General features: G+C 39.8%; 1 protein-coding gene across 8 annotated transcripts in view; it reads left to right on the top strand.

Annotated features, from left to right (window-relative positions):
• myt1la (myelin transcription factor 1-like, a) overlaps positions 1-16,197 on the top strand; it is an 89,880-nt gene that overhangs the window by 63,743 nt on the left and 9,940 nt on the right. For 3 of the 8 annotated variants that reach the window (XM_026143557.1, XM_026143555.1, XM_026143551.1), the window contains exons 11-15: positions 3,150-3,260; positions 4,140-4,363; positions 5,858-6,141; positions 8,149-8,397; positions 14,608-14,759. In XM_026143557.1, coding sequence (XP_025999342.1) covers positions 3,150-3,260; positions 4,140-4,363; positions 5,858-6,141; positions 8,149-8,397; positions 14,608-14,759 — 1,020 coding nt within the window. The remainder of the gene's footprint in view (positions 1-3,149; positions 3,261-4,139; positions 4,364-5,857; positions 6,142-8,148; positions 8,398-14,607; positions 14,760-16,197) is intronic. The other 5 variants (XM_026143558.1, XM_026143552.1, XM_026143556.1 and 2 more) reach the window with 4 other exon arrangements.

Raw genomic sequence — 16,197 nt, 5'->3', positions numbered from 1 at the left:
TTTGTAGAGTTGATTTAAAGGGAGAAAACTGCTAGAAAGAACAAACCCAGTTTTTGTAGCTGGCTGTAAACATGGACATTTTAACATGGGAGGTTGTGGGGATTGAAATAATTTTGGGGGGCAACCTCAAGTGGCCATTAGGGGAACTGCAGCTTTTTGACGTGGTGGTTTCAGTTCTCATTTCTGGATGCTTCTGGTTGGGTATTGCTTTGTCCTTAAAACTGCAGAAATATAAATAAGTGCTCAAAATCATCGTAGAATGTGAAATCATAAATAGTGTTTCTGTGTTTTACCTGCCACTGTGTGAGTTTTCCTCTAAACAAGAACAGTTTGCAAAATCAGTTTTGGTTTTAACTCAACTCTGGCACAAAAAAAGTCACATTTTCTTTCAACAGCATGCAAAATGTTGTAATGTATTCCCGTTTAGGTGGAATTGTGGAGAAGGGACTGGAGAAGGAGAACCTGCATCACATCAGCAGTTCAGCTGTTTAACAGGCAGAGCAGAGCATGAAGTGCAGGCAGCACATATATGCACACACACACGCACACACACACACAGATACATACTTTTGAATTATGTAAAGTGATTTGCTCACACATACGTAGAGCTTTAGATGACACGCTGTTTCATTTGCACACAGCCTGACACACACACACACACACACACACACACACACACACACACACACACACACACACAGTCAGACACTTACAAATGAGCTCACAGACAGCAGCACACGTGTGCTGGCAGACAGAATACACTCACACACACACATACACACTCAGACATGGCTGCAGGGTGTGTTATGTAGCACAGCTCCACTGGGAAAGGAAACAAAGCACTAGCTAGCTAGCTTAGCTACTGTTAGCCACCAGCTTTCATGTCTGGCAGTCACCATGGAAACGCCTTCATAGCAGCAGCAGTAGCAGGCACTGCCGTGCTGATCTGTCACACACTACTCACACAGTAGCCCTGCCATGCTTTAAAACGAGTGTGTGTGTGTGTGTGTACTAATGATGTTTCATAGCCTCTGTGGGTATGAAGCAATTAGGAAAAGCCCAAAGTGGCAGGAGGGAGAAGCCACATCCCCAACCAATCAGCTTCTCCTTTACCCCTGTTTGCGCCACATGAGGGTCAGCAAGTCACACATTTTAATGACTGGTACATCTCAGAAGTACACAGGATGGAATTTTCCGTCCGACATCAAAAATTTTCTTCTGTTTATTCCAATTTTAATTTGTTTTTAAAGAAATTCACTTATCATTGTTGATGACATTTAATTATTTTCCCCAGAAGACCAAAAGCAGCTGCTTAATGAATGTGATCTAATCTATCACACAATCAGTCAATCACTGCAGCGGCCGATGAGCAGGATTAGATTTGTGTTTCTGCTTCCTGTGAGGTTGCACTTGGTTACGGAAGAAAAACAAATTTAATGATTAAAAACGGAGAAGGTGTTACCTTTTAACACTTATCACTGGGAGTTGGTGGGAAGTGACAGTTTTGTTAAGTGGAAGTGTCTTGTGGGACAGATAACCAAACTCTCCCAAATAACTGGAGAATACTCCGTGTGTGTGTGTGTGTGTGTTGTTAGTAAAGAGGCATCTGCTAAGAACTATTAATTTAGTCACTTATTCAACCAAGTATTCAGTTGCTGTATAAAGAGTCATGGGAGTAGATCCAGATACAAACACTGTAACAAAACAAATTTCCCACGTGTGGGACTAATAAAGGTTATCTTATCTTATCTTAAACTTTAAAGAGGATGAGATAGAGTGACCAATGAAATAAAGACAAAGGCCCGTTTTGGAACATGTCATTAAGGCTGTGAGGGAGTCTGAATTGGTTGATAAAACAAAGATCATCAGTTACGCTCGGTTTGGAGCTTTGCATGCAAATCAATTCATAACTTTTATGAATGTTTTTTCTGTATTTTTGATATTCTGTCTATCTCCATTAAAATGGTTCAAGGTTAGAGGTTTTGCCGGTGATGTGTGAAGGAAAAATATGCCAAATCTGTGCTGCTGTTCTGTCAGCTAATCATCTTTGATGATTAGTTGTTTAGTCAGTTTTGTAAATATGTGAAATGGGAGGACAGTAAAGAGATACAAGAATGCTGTCACCTGGTCATTTACATACCCTCACTTAGTTTCTAGTCTCCACTTTTACTAGCCTCACATTATTGTTTTGGGCATCACTATGTTGATGTTTTTGGAGCGAGGACATCAAAGAATGCATAGACAAAGATACCCGATCATAGCTAGTGCTAAATAACAGCCCAATAAAACAGGACAATTTATTTTCTTGCCATTTCCAAACTACAGCTTATTTAAAAGGTACCAACAGCACAACCACAGGCAAGAGGCCTGTTCTTATATGAAGCTGTAAACATTCTGCTTTCATGGCTGAAGTTGTACATTGATGTGGGAGTGGACTAGTGACTAACTTTTTGAGCCAGCCTCAGGTGGACATTAGCTGAATGCCAGTTTTGCACTGGCTTCATTTTCAGCCTAGAATTTTGCAGTTTGAGTGATGTACAGCAGCGGTCCCCAACCTTTTTTGCGGCACGGACCGGTTTATGCCCGACAATATTTTCATGGACCGGCCTTTAAGGTGTTGCGGATAAATACAACAAAAATAAAACTAGTACCAGTACCGAAAAAAAGAAAATTTATTCATAACACACGTGAAAAGACCAAGGAAAACCGAGTAAATGATAAAAACGATAACAAAATAACTCTGAAAACCGATAAAAACCCTGAAAACTATACATTTCACACCTGAGCCTCAACTCTCGCGGCCCGGTACCAAACGACTCACGGACCGGTACCGGTCTGAGGCCCGGGGGTTGGGGACCGCTGATGTACAGAAGCAGGAGTCACAAACATGTCTGTCTGTAAATTTAAGCAATACCTGTTTAGAAAAAAGTCACACAGAAAGTCAACTGATAAACCAGTTTGTCTTCTGGAAAGCAAGTCATAAAGTCAACACAAAGTAGGCCATTTTTAAATCCATAATTCATTTTGAACTGCTGGTACTGACAGCTGAACCGCTCTTCATTGAGAGCCAGATGCTGCATGTGTGTGTGCGTGTGTTGGTACAGTGTGTAACCAGGCCGTGTGCTGTCTCCCCCTCCCTAATCCTTCAGTCTGTCCGGCTGTCCCATCGCTGCTGCAGAGAAGATGGCGAAGGTCCACGAGAAGACTCACTCAACTGACAGCGGCAGTAAGACCAATCAGGCGTCAGACCGTGTCCTCAGGTACCGCCCACTTCAGTACAGTAAAGCAGCATATTTTGAATTCTGATAGCTTAGCAAGGGATGCCGAATTGCTCACTGAACTCTGAATATGGTATGTTATGGAAGCATTTTTTTTCTTTGGGGTTTTTTATATCTGGGATGTTGAATGGTGCAATGAAATTCCCACACATACAGCTCCAGATCATATCAAACATAAGGAACTGGGGATGCAGAACAACTAGTAATCCTCATTATATCTAGGTGCAGGTCACTAGTACTGTACATTCAACCACATGTGTGACTAGTTCAGATATGGTGGGAATTCCGGAATCAAAAACTATCCTGTGAATAATTAGCAAACACAAACAAAAAATTTTATTACTAAAAGTTTGCACTTATTTTGATGGAGAGCATCTCGCACCACCTTAAATGATCGGGGCAAGCTTAATAGTGTCTTTAAGCTTGAGACTTGCAAAATATTCCATAACAAAGAAAACCTTCATTGTTTTCTATTTGATGATGCAAAATGGTTTAACAATTTCCTGGTATATTTCTGAGTTGTAAGGCAATCTGGGAATATATGTTGCCTTTTTTAAACAGAATGTACTGAAAGCTGAAAGGATGTCAGCTAGCAACTAAATAAAAAGCTGGGCTTAAATATTCTTCCACAAAACAGAAACTCACCATCTTCTTCCACTAATTACCATTCGAAGTTTTTTAGGGATGCTGAATGGTGCAGCCAATTTTTTGGCGTAAAGGTAAATAACACAGACTGTTATTAGTTCTTTGAAAAAACAAAACAAATATAAAAAAAAATCCACTTTTTAATCCGAAGTAGGGATGCTAAATGGTGCAGTGAAGTTCGATCCCAGCCTTATTTACCCTCTGGCTGCCTTTCAGACCAATGTGTTTTGTGAAGCAGCTGGAGATTCCTGAGTATGGCTACAAAAACAATGTTCCCACCAGCACGCCACGATCCAACTTGGCGAAGGAGCTGGAGAAATACTCCAAGACCAGCTATGACTATGGCGGCTATGATGCCCAACACGGCAGCTACGGAAAGAGAGGTCTGACGACCAAGTCCCACCACCACGGACGAGACACCTCCCCGAAGGGATTCGACGGTGAGAAGAATGAACATACACAATTGCAAATCATCGGTCCCACATTTAGATCATGTGACAACAATTTATCGTATATTTTGATTGGTGATTTGCGTCTTTTGTTTGTACGGGGTCTGACATTCTTCTTACCTTTTGAAGAATATTGGAGATATTTATTTGAGTTAATGATGGATCCATGTGTCTAAAATATTTATTATAGGTAAATTCAAAATCACCGTAAAAACCATGGTCAGGCTTATTGTGATTCCTTTTTTTGTTTGTTTGAAAGGAAAAAGAATCCTTCCAGATGATCCCACTCTTAGGGATTACTATTCATTTTCCTGTTCTGAGGAGAACATTTTGTATCCGATGTTAAAAGCATTATAACGTGCACAACGACACATGCTCTGTGCTGCTTGTCTTCTCTTTGTTATAGAGCTAAAAACACTGATGTTTTCGGCCTCTCCACATGGCTGGAGCAGAGTTATGGAAATGCCAAGCTAAGAGCCTGCCTCCTCTGAGCAGAGGATGGAGGGATGGAGGGAGGGAGGAGGTACAGATGGAGGGATTGTGAAACAGGAGAGATAATGGAGGCGAGCCCTGTTTCTTTGGCTGGGAGCCATTAGTGAGAAGCAGGCAGGAGGGAGATTTTTAGACGAGGTGTCTGAGCTCCCCTCTGTCACGACTCCCTCCCTGCCTCCCTCCTTTCCACCATTCTTCCCTCCATCAGCATCGTTCCGGCCTGCCGAGGCCGGATTCACCACCACGCAGCGTCTTTCTCTGGCTTTGCCCAAACATCTGTTTCTCTGTCTTATGTTGAATGACTCTATGTCTCCCTACTTAGCGCATAAGGCTGGTGTTCATATATGTTTTCTATCTGGCAGCAAATCCTTTAAACAGACCAAAAATGGCCTCTAAATACTTTGCTTATTGTTCCTGTGGGTCCATTTTTACATACTGAAGATACAAATATTGTAAGTAGTTACTTTTTAAAAAAAAGGTCAGTTATTTTCTGGGACAGCTGGGCATTGTATTCTTTCTTTTTTTTAGCAAATGTTACTCACAAAGAAGGAAATGCTGCAGTTCTTAGAATTTGTTCCAAATAAAAATCAGATGTAGACATCCAGTCCAAAGCATTTTCAATTCAGTGCTGAGGCAGGAACAGTCTTAAGATATGTTATCTTGATTTACGAGCTCTGATTTTGGCAAAGTGACCAAAAAAGTTGAACAACTTCAACAATCTCAGGCACTGAGCTTGTTTGAATTTTAGTTTGGAGTGGATTCTTGTTCTGGTCAATTCATTGTTTCCCCACTTAATCCTAGAAAGCCTTAAATTTCAATCTGTTTCTCTCGCTCTTTCCCCTCACCAGTCTGTCTTTTTTATTGCATATTCTTAAAAGCTAGAGGATCTCTCTGCAATTTTAAACCCCGTGCAAAAAACCCATCTGCTGAACAGCTTGGCCAAAAGCCAGCATCAGCCTAACAAATCAGCCATACTTGTGTGCACCCCTGCAGCTAAGCGCTACTGTAAGACGTCCAGCCCGGCCAGCAGTACGACCAGCAGCTACGCTCCCAGCAGCAGCAGCAGCCTGAGCTGTGGAGGAGGAGGAGGTGGAGGAGGAGGGGGAGGCGGTGGAGGTGGAAGCAGCGCCAGCAGCACCTGCAGTAAGAGTAGCTTTGACTACACCCACGACATGGAGGCGGCCCACATGGCGGCCACGGCCATCCTTAACTTGTCGACACGGTGCCGGGAGCTCCCGCACGCTCTGGGAGGGAAACCCCAGGACCTGCTGACACAGGTAATCTGAGGCGCTGCAAGTAAAAATGGGATGCCTGCCTTATTACATCACATCCCTAAACAATGGCAGGAGTGGGGGAAAAATAAGACAAGGCAGCTTTGTCTAGAGAGCGCAACTCAGAGACGAGCATTAGGAAAACATATCTAAATGTAATTTTGCCTAAAATTCTTCATACTCGTGTCGGACTTTTGGGTTTTAAGATATATTATTGACACATCAAATTTATTCTTTCACCATTTTATAAAAAAGGTGACATAAGGCTATGAGAAGAACATTCAAATCGATGTTCGATATTTTTAACTATTTGTATGATTATATTTGACTGATTTCCCAAAAAATCTCATCTCCAGAATTATTCATACTCTTTCTCTGTAGCCTTTATTTGTAGCTGCAGCCTCCAAGTACTTTATGCAGTTGAATATATTTCTACACGTCTCCACAATGATTTTGGTGAACTTCTCCAGGTCCTCAAAGTTTGAGGGTTTCTTTGCCATGATCTTGGTCTTTAGTTCTCTCCAGAAATTCTAACCGGGCTCAGGCCGGTGCGCTGGCTTGGCCACTCCAAAATATTTAGATTGTTGTCTGCAAATTGTTCCTTTACTAATTAGGCCATATGTTTTTGGACTGTAATCTGGTTAGATGGTCCATGCTGCCCAAGAATGCTGGATGAATGATTTTAATGATTCCTTCAGCTTTTAAAAGGTTCATCTGGGTCCATCCCGCCTTAGTGTTTGACCAGTGAGACTGTGTTTTCTGGGTGAATGCTTCACATTTCTTTCACCAAACAAAAGCCACATCTCTGTGGCTGAAGAGTTCCCATCTGACCATAACACTGGCAACCAAAATTGTAGCTCTGTCAGAGCTACAGAAACTAGATGAGCTTGTGTGTGCCTGTGTTGGATGGGTGGTCACTGTCCATGAAAAGCCCCCTTGGATAGTGTTTGCTGCTGTATCTTCTTGAAATCTGTGTTCTGGTGTTGCTCAGATTTTGTAGAATAGTCTTAGTTGTGATGTGTGGGTTACTGCTGGCCTCCCATAACACACTTCTTCCCAGATGGCGTGTAACTTTGGGCTTTCTACGATGTCTCTTCAGGTTCTTGACTGTGTGGAATATCTTGTTCTTGTTAATGATGCTCTGTGGGTACAGGGACCTGGAATCATTTGGATATGGCTTTGGAGTCCATGGCATCCTTGACAACAATCAAAATATGTGACCAGAGCTCCTCACTTAGTTCTTACTCATAGCACATTCTAGTGCTGACCATGAACTGGCAGCATTTTTACCAGCTCCCCTCAGCTTCTCGGCTTCTGGACTTTTCTAGAAATTGACATGGATTTCTTGCCTAACATTGCTGAAAATACCTAAAATACCTACACTGTAAAGAAACAATAATCCTAATATTGAGGCAGGTGAAGAGTATGAATCATTTTGGACAGCATGTACAAATTATTATAAGTATTAGTATTTTTATTGTTATGCCCATTGTGTAAAATCAACATGCATCTGGAACATTCTATCACAACTACAATAAACTGAATAAAGTAAAATTTCACCCCTGAGCTTTCATGTAAAAGATTTCACAGGAGTACGAATAATTATGGGCATTACTGTTGATACAAATAGAATAAAATCATTTAGGCTAGCATATAGTAAGATAACAGTTAGATTGCAGTGATAGTAAAAGTAAAGGTACAAAAAAGAAACAAATCAAAAGTAGTAGAAAAGTAGCATCACATTTAAGCATCACCTGGAAGTCTAGGAAATGTAACTGGATGCCAGCAGAGCAGGAGTTTAGTATGGAGAAGGGTTTATACAGGTCTTCTGGTTTGGCAGCAGCTTTTTGAATGACCTGAAGACTGAAAACATTTAAAACCTCTGTGACTGAGACTGTGTGTATACTAGCCTGTAACCTCCTGAGAACTTGTTAGAAATGATAAAATAAGCTTTTTTGAAAAAAAGCAACAATAATCACATAACAAAAATAAGCCCTCTGAATACCTCACCAGTATTCAGATTCCTTTGCTCTTCAGAGTCCAGTTGGCGATCTGGATGACAGCGGGGCGGTGGATGTGGCTGGTCAGCCAGGTGGCCCTGAGGGCAGCGGGACGGTGTTAACCCCGCTGCAGCCGATGTCTCCCCAGCGGCAGGCTCTGCTCAGCAGCCGCTGCTACCAGCTGAGCGACACCGACTGCTGGGACCTGCCCGTCGACTGCAACAAGATCAAACGTTTGGGAGACGAGCAAGACCACAAAGAGGTAACGGGAAGGTCTACACTGTGCAACACTTACAGAGCTTAGAATGAGCATTATGGGAATGAGGTTAAATACAACATGATGTTATTACAGCTTATATAGTTAATGAATGCATTAATTATACATACAAACAACTCTGACATGATACTTTTACTTCTAGAACTTATCATTTGGATGTTATGAACAAAACCTCAGAAATCACAGTTTGCACATATTATAAAGCTACTATAATATAAAATACAATATTTAATACAACACAATATAATATAAATATAATATAAAAGCACATTAACACCTAAATGTTCATAGTTAGAATACATTTCTGTTATGACGATGTTTCCAGAAATTATTATTATTATTTTTTTTTTTTGGGATGCGTTCAATTTAAAAAATTTTATTTGCAGTGCTGTTCGAATGTGTGTTTTTGATGCTGTTTGTCTGCCTGCAAGGTTTTTCAAAATCTGCCAAGTGAAATTTCATGAAACTTGGTTGAAAAGAAGAGCACTGACAAAGCACGTCTAAACATATTTCATTAAAATAGATCATGGGCCTTGGTAGAAGGTGTGTTTTTGTGGTTGATCTGATATCCTCGTGTTGGTGTTGTTCCCAGATCATCATACTAAATGTTCCACGATCAACATTGCAAGTGACCAATCAGAATGTTGTGACGTCATACTTTTGCGACTTCGGGAAAAACCGGCGTAAAACAAAAAACTGTACTAAAGCTGCGTGAAACCGCCTCTGTCCGCCGATCAACGGACCCTAACCCTAACCGTAACCCTTTAATAAACAGTAAGCAGAATTGATATTGTCCTTGCAACATTGGAATTTTATAAATGCACGAATGGCTTGGCGCGCAAAGGAATAACGTCACAACAATGTGATTGGTCACTTGCAATGTTGAACCTGGAACAACATTTTCATGATGGTCTGGGAACAACACCAACACGAGGATATCAGATCATCCGTGTTTTTGTAGGTATTTGAAAGTTTCCTATAAATACTGACTTTTTATCATAGGGCGATTAAAAAGTCCTGACACTGTTGAGTTTATTTTCTGTTATTGTTTCCTCACAAGAGGTCTCCCGATTCACTGATATCATTAAATAGACTATGATGCCCTTTTACAACTTGATGCTGTTTATTATTTTACTTTTTAGAGTAGCTTTGCATAAGTCACAGATCAAAATGAGCCTTACAGCCTTTTTCTAGCTTTTTTTCATAGCCTCTATGAAAAAAGCGCTTTTAGCTCCTTCCTTTAGCCTTCGCTGCGGTGGAATAGTGGAATAAAATCGATGGGTGGATGCAAATTCAGATATTCCTCTACAAATAGTGACGTAGTGTAGTATGGTGATTAAACGATACTGCATCTGTGACATCTGCTTGCAGTTGAAAGTGGTCACCTAGAGGTTGAGTGTGCAACACCCTGAGGCTCTGTAGTAGCTGTGGCAAAGAAATACTTACAATCACAAGGAGGTTTACTAGTGTGCCTTTGCCATTAGATGCCCATATAAGGATAACCCCTCCCAATGACATCATACAGAGCCAAGAGTAGAAAAAAAATTTGAAACTGGGTGTTTAGAGCAGTAGAAATCCTGAGCTTTCAGCTCAAAGGGACTACTTGCACATACACTGACATCATCATTTCAAACTTTGGCCATGTGTAAAATGGGCGTAGGTTATATATATATATATATATAGGTTAACTTTAATAAACTCAAATAAAAAATGCAGCCTTTGTTAAAACTTTGTTAGCTTGTTGTAGATGTTGAGCTGACCTGCTGTGCACTGACTTACAGACCAAATTACTTAAGCAACTCATTTGAAATTATGTGACTTGTAGGAAATAAACAATTATTTATTTGTAGCAACTGATATACGTCGTTCAAAGAGCCTTCATTTGAAATTATAAACCAGTTATGAGGAATTTTCTGGCTTTCAAATCAACTGTTATCTGAAGTTCTGCAAAATACTTTTCAGAATCGCTGATCACATTAGCAGCATCTACACTACATATTTAAAATCTACTGATTTAAATGCAGCAAAGAAGACTAGAGTTTGGTGTATTTAGTGTTGCGGCAGATTATTACACAGCTTGCAGGACTCGTCTTTACAGGAGGTTCTGCACCACTCTAAGTAGTTTATATAGAAACGCAGCAGGGAGCAGATTAATATTTACACTGACACAAACTAATGTAGAGAGTAATTTCTGTACTACAGTATGCTTGATTAAAACTTAAAATATTTAATGATATAGAGGCAGAGACACCTTGAATTTTTCATTTTAGGATTAAGGTGACAAGTGCTTTGAATAAGTAACCTGAAGAGGTGGAAGTTAAATATTTTTAGGCCACGCTAAAGCTCTAAATGTTGCTCTTGCTGCACTCTCTGCCCTTACAGTTATGATTAAGGGTTTTAAGCACTTGATTTAAGATTTATTTAGGCCCCTAATCGTGCAAAGTAAGGATAATTTCAAGCATGAAATTGAGAGATTTAAGGAACCCAGAGTTTATATTATGTGTTCATGCATAGATTAGAAGATGATCATAGTTTATAAGCTGTTAGAAGGGAATCCTTATTCTGCGGTGCAAAGCAGAAAGGGCCATAGAGAAGTTCTGGGCTTATTTTTTGCGAGGGTGTACTTCTGGTTGCCGATTGTTACGCATAATTTTTGCATCACTTTACATACGCAAGAGGAAATTTTGTGAGTTTGGAAGGGTTTATTATGTTTGCATGCACTTCTTCACCAACCCAAGGCATTGAAATGGCACAGAACGATGGTGCTTGCCAAAATTGTACATCGCCGCTCAGTTTCTGCTGTTCACCCCTCACCCTGGAGCCACCAAACAGACACAGTTCAACAAAAGAATAATAAAGAAAGACCGCTGAAGAGAGAGATTGCAAAATCATATAAAAGAAGAAACGCCATCACACATCTCACACAAGAGACTTACAGCCGAGTGTATGAGTGAAAACAAAGAAACAGAGCTTTATTGCTGTTAGTTACCTCAGTGATGTTATTCTGCAAAAGCATAAGTAATTTAAACTTTAAAGTCGAGCTGTGTCTTTTTTTAAGCCTTTAAATAACACTTTATAGTAACCATCACATATAAACTGTAATCGTTAATAAAACATTAATAAGTAATTATTTCGTTTTTTTTAAAAGTAGATGTTGCACAATGCATCAGTTTTTTTAGACATTATTTTTGGTGATAAAAGTTTCATTTGTATTTCTCGGGGCATCAAATGTTGTTTAGTTTGTGTTGCTGTTCTTATAATCATGTGTCTTATTTTGGTGAATCTTTGACATGCGAAGAGCAGATGAGGAGGACAGAAAGTCAGACACAAGAATGGGATAAAGAATAAGTTAAACTTTCAAAATAAAACTCCTTTTTAAAATGTTATATAGAAACAAAATGGACTTTATTGTTAAACATGGCAGAGAAGTCCAATTTATTGATCTGAGTAATGGCCTGGCAGCTGTGTCAGAGCACCTGTCACTGAAGATGGCGACGCCCCTAACTCCGTTATACAGTTGGATGAATGATTTTTTTTTTTAAAGCACTGATATGGAGGGGGAAAGATACTTATTTCTGCTGTAAAGTTGGAGATATTAACATGAGAGTCTGAGGAATTATACACTTTCAGAGTCAGCCTCAAGTGGCCATTAGAAGAACTGCAGTTTTGGTGCCTCTGCACTGGCTTCGTTTTTCAGCTCTGGAGGTTACTGCTTGGTCTGCAGAAACTGGGTCTTTTATTTTGAAAAGATACTTCTTTTTTTTTTTTATCCAGCTCCTTGGTGTAGCCTCCTAAAAAATAAGTAAATAAAAAAACAAGATCTGACTATTTTAAGCAAGTCAGCATCTAATATATAATCTAATATCTATAATATTAGATATATTAAATATTAAAAACCTGTTGAATTAATTATCCACTTTCCATTTATGAAGATTGTTGTTATTGTGTTACCAGTCTTTAATACACTACTGTGAAATTAACTTTATATTACACACATAAAAGGGAAGTCGCTCGTGCTGCGGAGATGCGATAGATCAGAGAAAATCTTACAATGTGGCACGGAACAAAAGGATCAATCGGCTTTAGTCTTTTAGAACAAAAAGTTGTGATGCAATACAAGCATAAATAGGGTTACAGCTATTCATCACAGCCGTTAAAGTCCATCCACGTTGTCAGTGCACTGCAACACTAATCTAAGATCTAAGTGAACAGAGACAAAATAAGTTTGATAAATGGGTTTTAATCTAAAGTTTCTGGGGAGTAAAAGTCAAGAATTTCCATTTTTATCTCATGCAAGTTCAAATTTCTCTGTGCAGTTTGATAAATAACCCTGGCTGATAGGGTGGATGCAGACAGGCTCTCCGGAAGGCTCAGTGCGCTCCCATGTGGCCAGAAGCAGCACTGCATGGTTCAGACTAAATGAACGCTTCAGGAGCTCACACACGGTGCATTAAAATACTGAATTACAGCACTAATACATAAGTAAAACACGATAGATCATCGGCACGCTTTCAATCCTCACAGATCTGATATCACACAGAGCAACCCATGCAGCAAATTGCTACATTTGCCTCGTTGGATTTAGAGCGCTGGAGTGAAAGGTTTTAATCAGGAGAGTAATTGCGTTTGTTAATGAAGCACGACATTGCAGAGGAGGCCGGAGCCCAGAGCGAGGCGTCTGATGGGATTTTCTCCAGACAGTCCACAACGATTTCTGCTCCCGACTGAGGAGGTGTGATGTGTGGACTGCAGAGCAGACTGCAGTGTTCTTAGAGCCACAAAAGCTTTTTGTTCACAAACTGCTGCAGAAAGAAGCTCGACCTGGTTAACAAGCAGAGAGACACGCCTCTGACACCTGTGCTGGGAACACATTTACCTGGAAATCATCTGGCAACCAGTACAGATCTGCTTATTATGACCAGAACTTCAGGGACACTAAATTGATATGACTCATACAGCTACATTAAAAAAGGGCCTAAATGCTATAAATCAGGCTCTTCTTATTAGTTATTCGTACACACATAAATGCCATAGCACTCGATTTATGTCCACAATAATTCCCTGGTATGTTTATAATTTGTTTCTTAAAATTAAATTTATATAAATATGTTTAAAATGTTCCACCACACAGAGAAAAAAACATAATATACATAAAGCACAGCTATATAACAAACCTGTAGGTACATATAGGCTGTTTATGTGTAAACAGCCTATATGTATGTTTTCAGACCTTATGCTTGGTAGCTCTCTGGGCACTGACACACTACGCTGATCTAAAAAAGGCCAAATGTTTTCTAAAACACTGATTATAATGCACTTTTTTAGATCTATATACCAAATACATTCCTGAGGATTCTAGAATATTTTTTTAAACTTAATGTAAGGAAACACTCCATATTTTATTCAACTCATGTAGAATGAATCAGGTTTTCTTCTGAATTTTTGAGATAAATGTGTTGTGTGTAACTAATGTGAGAATCGTTCCAGTCATTTTTTTCTCTCCTAATCCTGCTTTTAACTGTTTTATATATAACGCACATGTTGTAATCTGCACATTTTTATAAGTTAGCCTTTAAAACTTTCAGATTGTAACATTTTGGATGACACCTAAAAAGTTTTCACTTTGTGACATATTGATTTTTTTTTTTACATAAATGAGATGAAGCCCTGTTGTGGGTTAAAATCAGCTAAACTACAGTGGAGGGTAATATTCTTACTTACGGCAGGAAACGTACACGTATGAATGACAATAGCACATATTCTGTGAGATGACATAGAAGATTTATACATTCTGACATTAAATTCACAAACTTAATGTCTGACTTTTTAATGTTATTTCTTTACATATTACCCTCTTCGTTTGCATCTGTAGTTATTTTTTATTTCAGTAAATTAAAATGTTCTTTTAATTCTGACTTTTTAATTTATTTTAATTACTTCTAAAGTTGTTATGGAACACAAATTAATTTACTATATCATAGCGATGTGTTCAGACATGAGGAATGTCTAATTAATGTTACAGGGAATCTAACGACTGTTTCACTGAGGATAACATTATCTTTGACTAAGGAAAACCTAACATTACCTGATAATGCTGTTTTCACATAACCTTGTTGTCTCCTGTGTTTGAAATGGGAATGTGTTGTGAAGTTTGTATAAATTTGCAAACGAAGAGCTTTTAGTGACGCGCTGTAGTCGGCTTATTTCTCGTCCTTACACCAGAGCGACGAGCTGGATCCCTTCCAGGAGCTGCTGGACGAGCAGCACTACCCGGCCGAGGTGACCATGCCCAGCCCCAAACACCACAAATACCTGCCCTGCAAGGAGAGCAAGAAGGAGCTCATCACGTAAGTAATCCGACTGCTGCACGCTGTTACCCAGCAGCCTCTGAGCCAAACACTCTCACGTTCAGGTCGAAGGATGGCGAGAAACCCTCAGTCAAAGGCAGCTGAGGTTCACTATGCGCTATATGTCACTTCACTTTCCTGTCTCATTAAATTGATGGTGCAGCAGTCTTACAAAAGTACATAAATATAGACATAACCCTGAAACATCAGCAGATCGCAAAGACAAACAGCACGAGTTTGAAGCGGGAACGAAACTAATTAGCAACCTTGTAAATTTAGAAACGGAGATCGGCACATCAGTACGTGTTTTAGTCTCCGTGGTGTTTCTGATCTCGTTGAGAGGCTTCATCAGATGTGACACAGGCGTTCGCACCATCTTCTGTCGCCAGCTGCCGAAGAGCCAATAAGACAAAGGCTAACAGCTCAGGATTATTAATGACAGGAATTCACAGGCCAAAAGAAAAAAAAATAGTTTTCATCATTTTTTATTGATATATTGCTTTTCCCCTCACTGTAGCTCAATAAGTGCAGACACTTCACAGCGCACACGTATCAGGAGATGTGTGTGATATAAACAAGTAACTGTGGAGGAGCTTGCTTCGCTTCTTTGCTATGCATAGCATGTGTCCTGATCGAGCCTTTTCTTTGGGGTTTGGGCAACTGGCCAAATTGTTTTTACTTTCATCAGCTTGTGTCACGGGCGCTCGTGTAAGCAAATAAAATCTGAAACTCTTGACTATGAGGCAGGCGTCTGAGTTGGAGGAGGGTCAGACATCAAAATCATCCCAGAGCAGTTTCCCTTAATTGATCTGGTTAATTACTTTGAAGACTGCATAACAACCAACAAACAAAATAAGTAAGACTTCAGGCTGTGAATTTTTTGCATGAGTGAAGCAGGATTCATGCGAGGACAGAGAAAATCTCTGTTATGCGTGTTTAGCCTAATCGTTCCCTACAGAGGCTCATCACTTCTGCGCTGCAAAGTTTACGTTTTACTTCTGCTTAGATGTTATTTGACCTGTTTCAGCAACTTCAAGTTTCTTTCATTTCAAAAATTTTAAAGAAAAAAATTAATTCTCGTAGAGATTTTAGTATTTCCACACTTTGGATTGTGAAATGTGGAAACATGATACACTCAAAAAAAAAAGATTCTTTGTCATCAGAGTCTAAGGAGCTTGGACGGAAGCGACTGGACTTCTTTAAGTTAAGAGTCGCAGGTATGTAAACCATAGTGGGGAGCAGATGAGCCAAGGTGTGAAAAACGGCATGGGTCATTACCACCAGGGTTTAGGGTGAAACTACTTTGAGACCTAACCTCATTCTACCATGTGACCTATAGAGGTCACCTGACACCTGGGAAAGGATCTTAAGACTCCACAGTTGGTGTCGTGAGCCACCTCCTCTGTTCAGTGATGGACAATCACAGTGGACATGGATG

The sequence above is a fragment of the Astatotilapia calliptera genome, chromosome 15 (assembly GCF_900246225.1).
Source record: "Astatotilapia calliptera chromosome 15, fAstCal1.2, whole genome shotgun sequence".
Taxonomy (NCBI): Eukaryota; Metazoa; Chordata; class Actinopteri; order Cichliformes; family Cichlidae; genus Astatotilapia; species Astatotilapia calliptera.
Note: the sequence above shows the minus strand (reverse complement) of the source record. Positions and strands in the feature narration are given on the sequence as shown.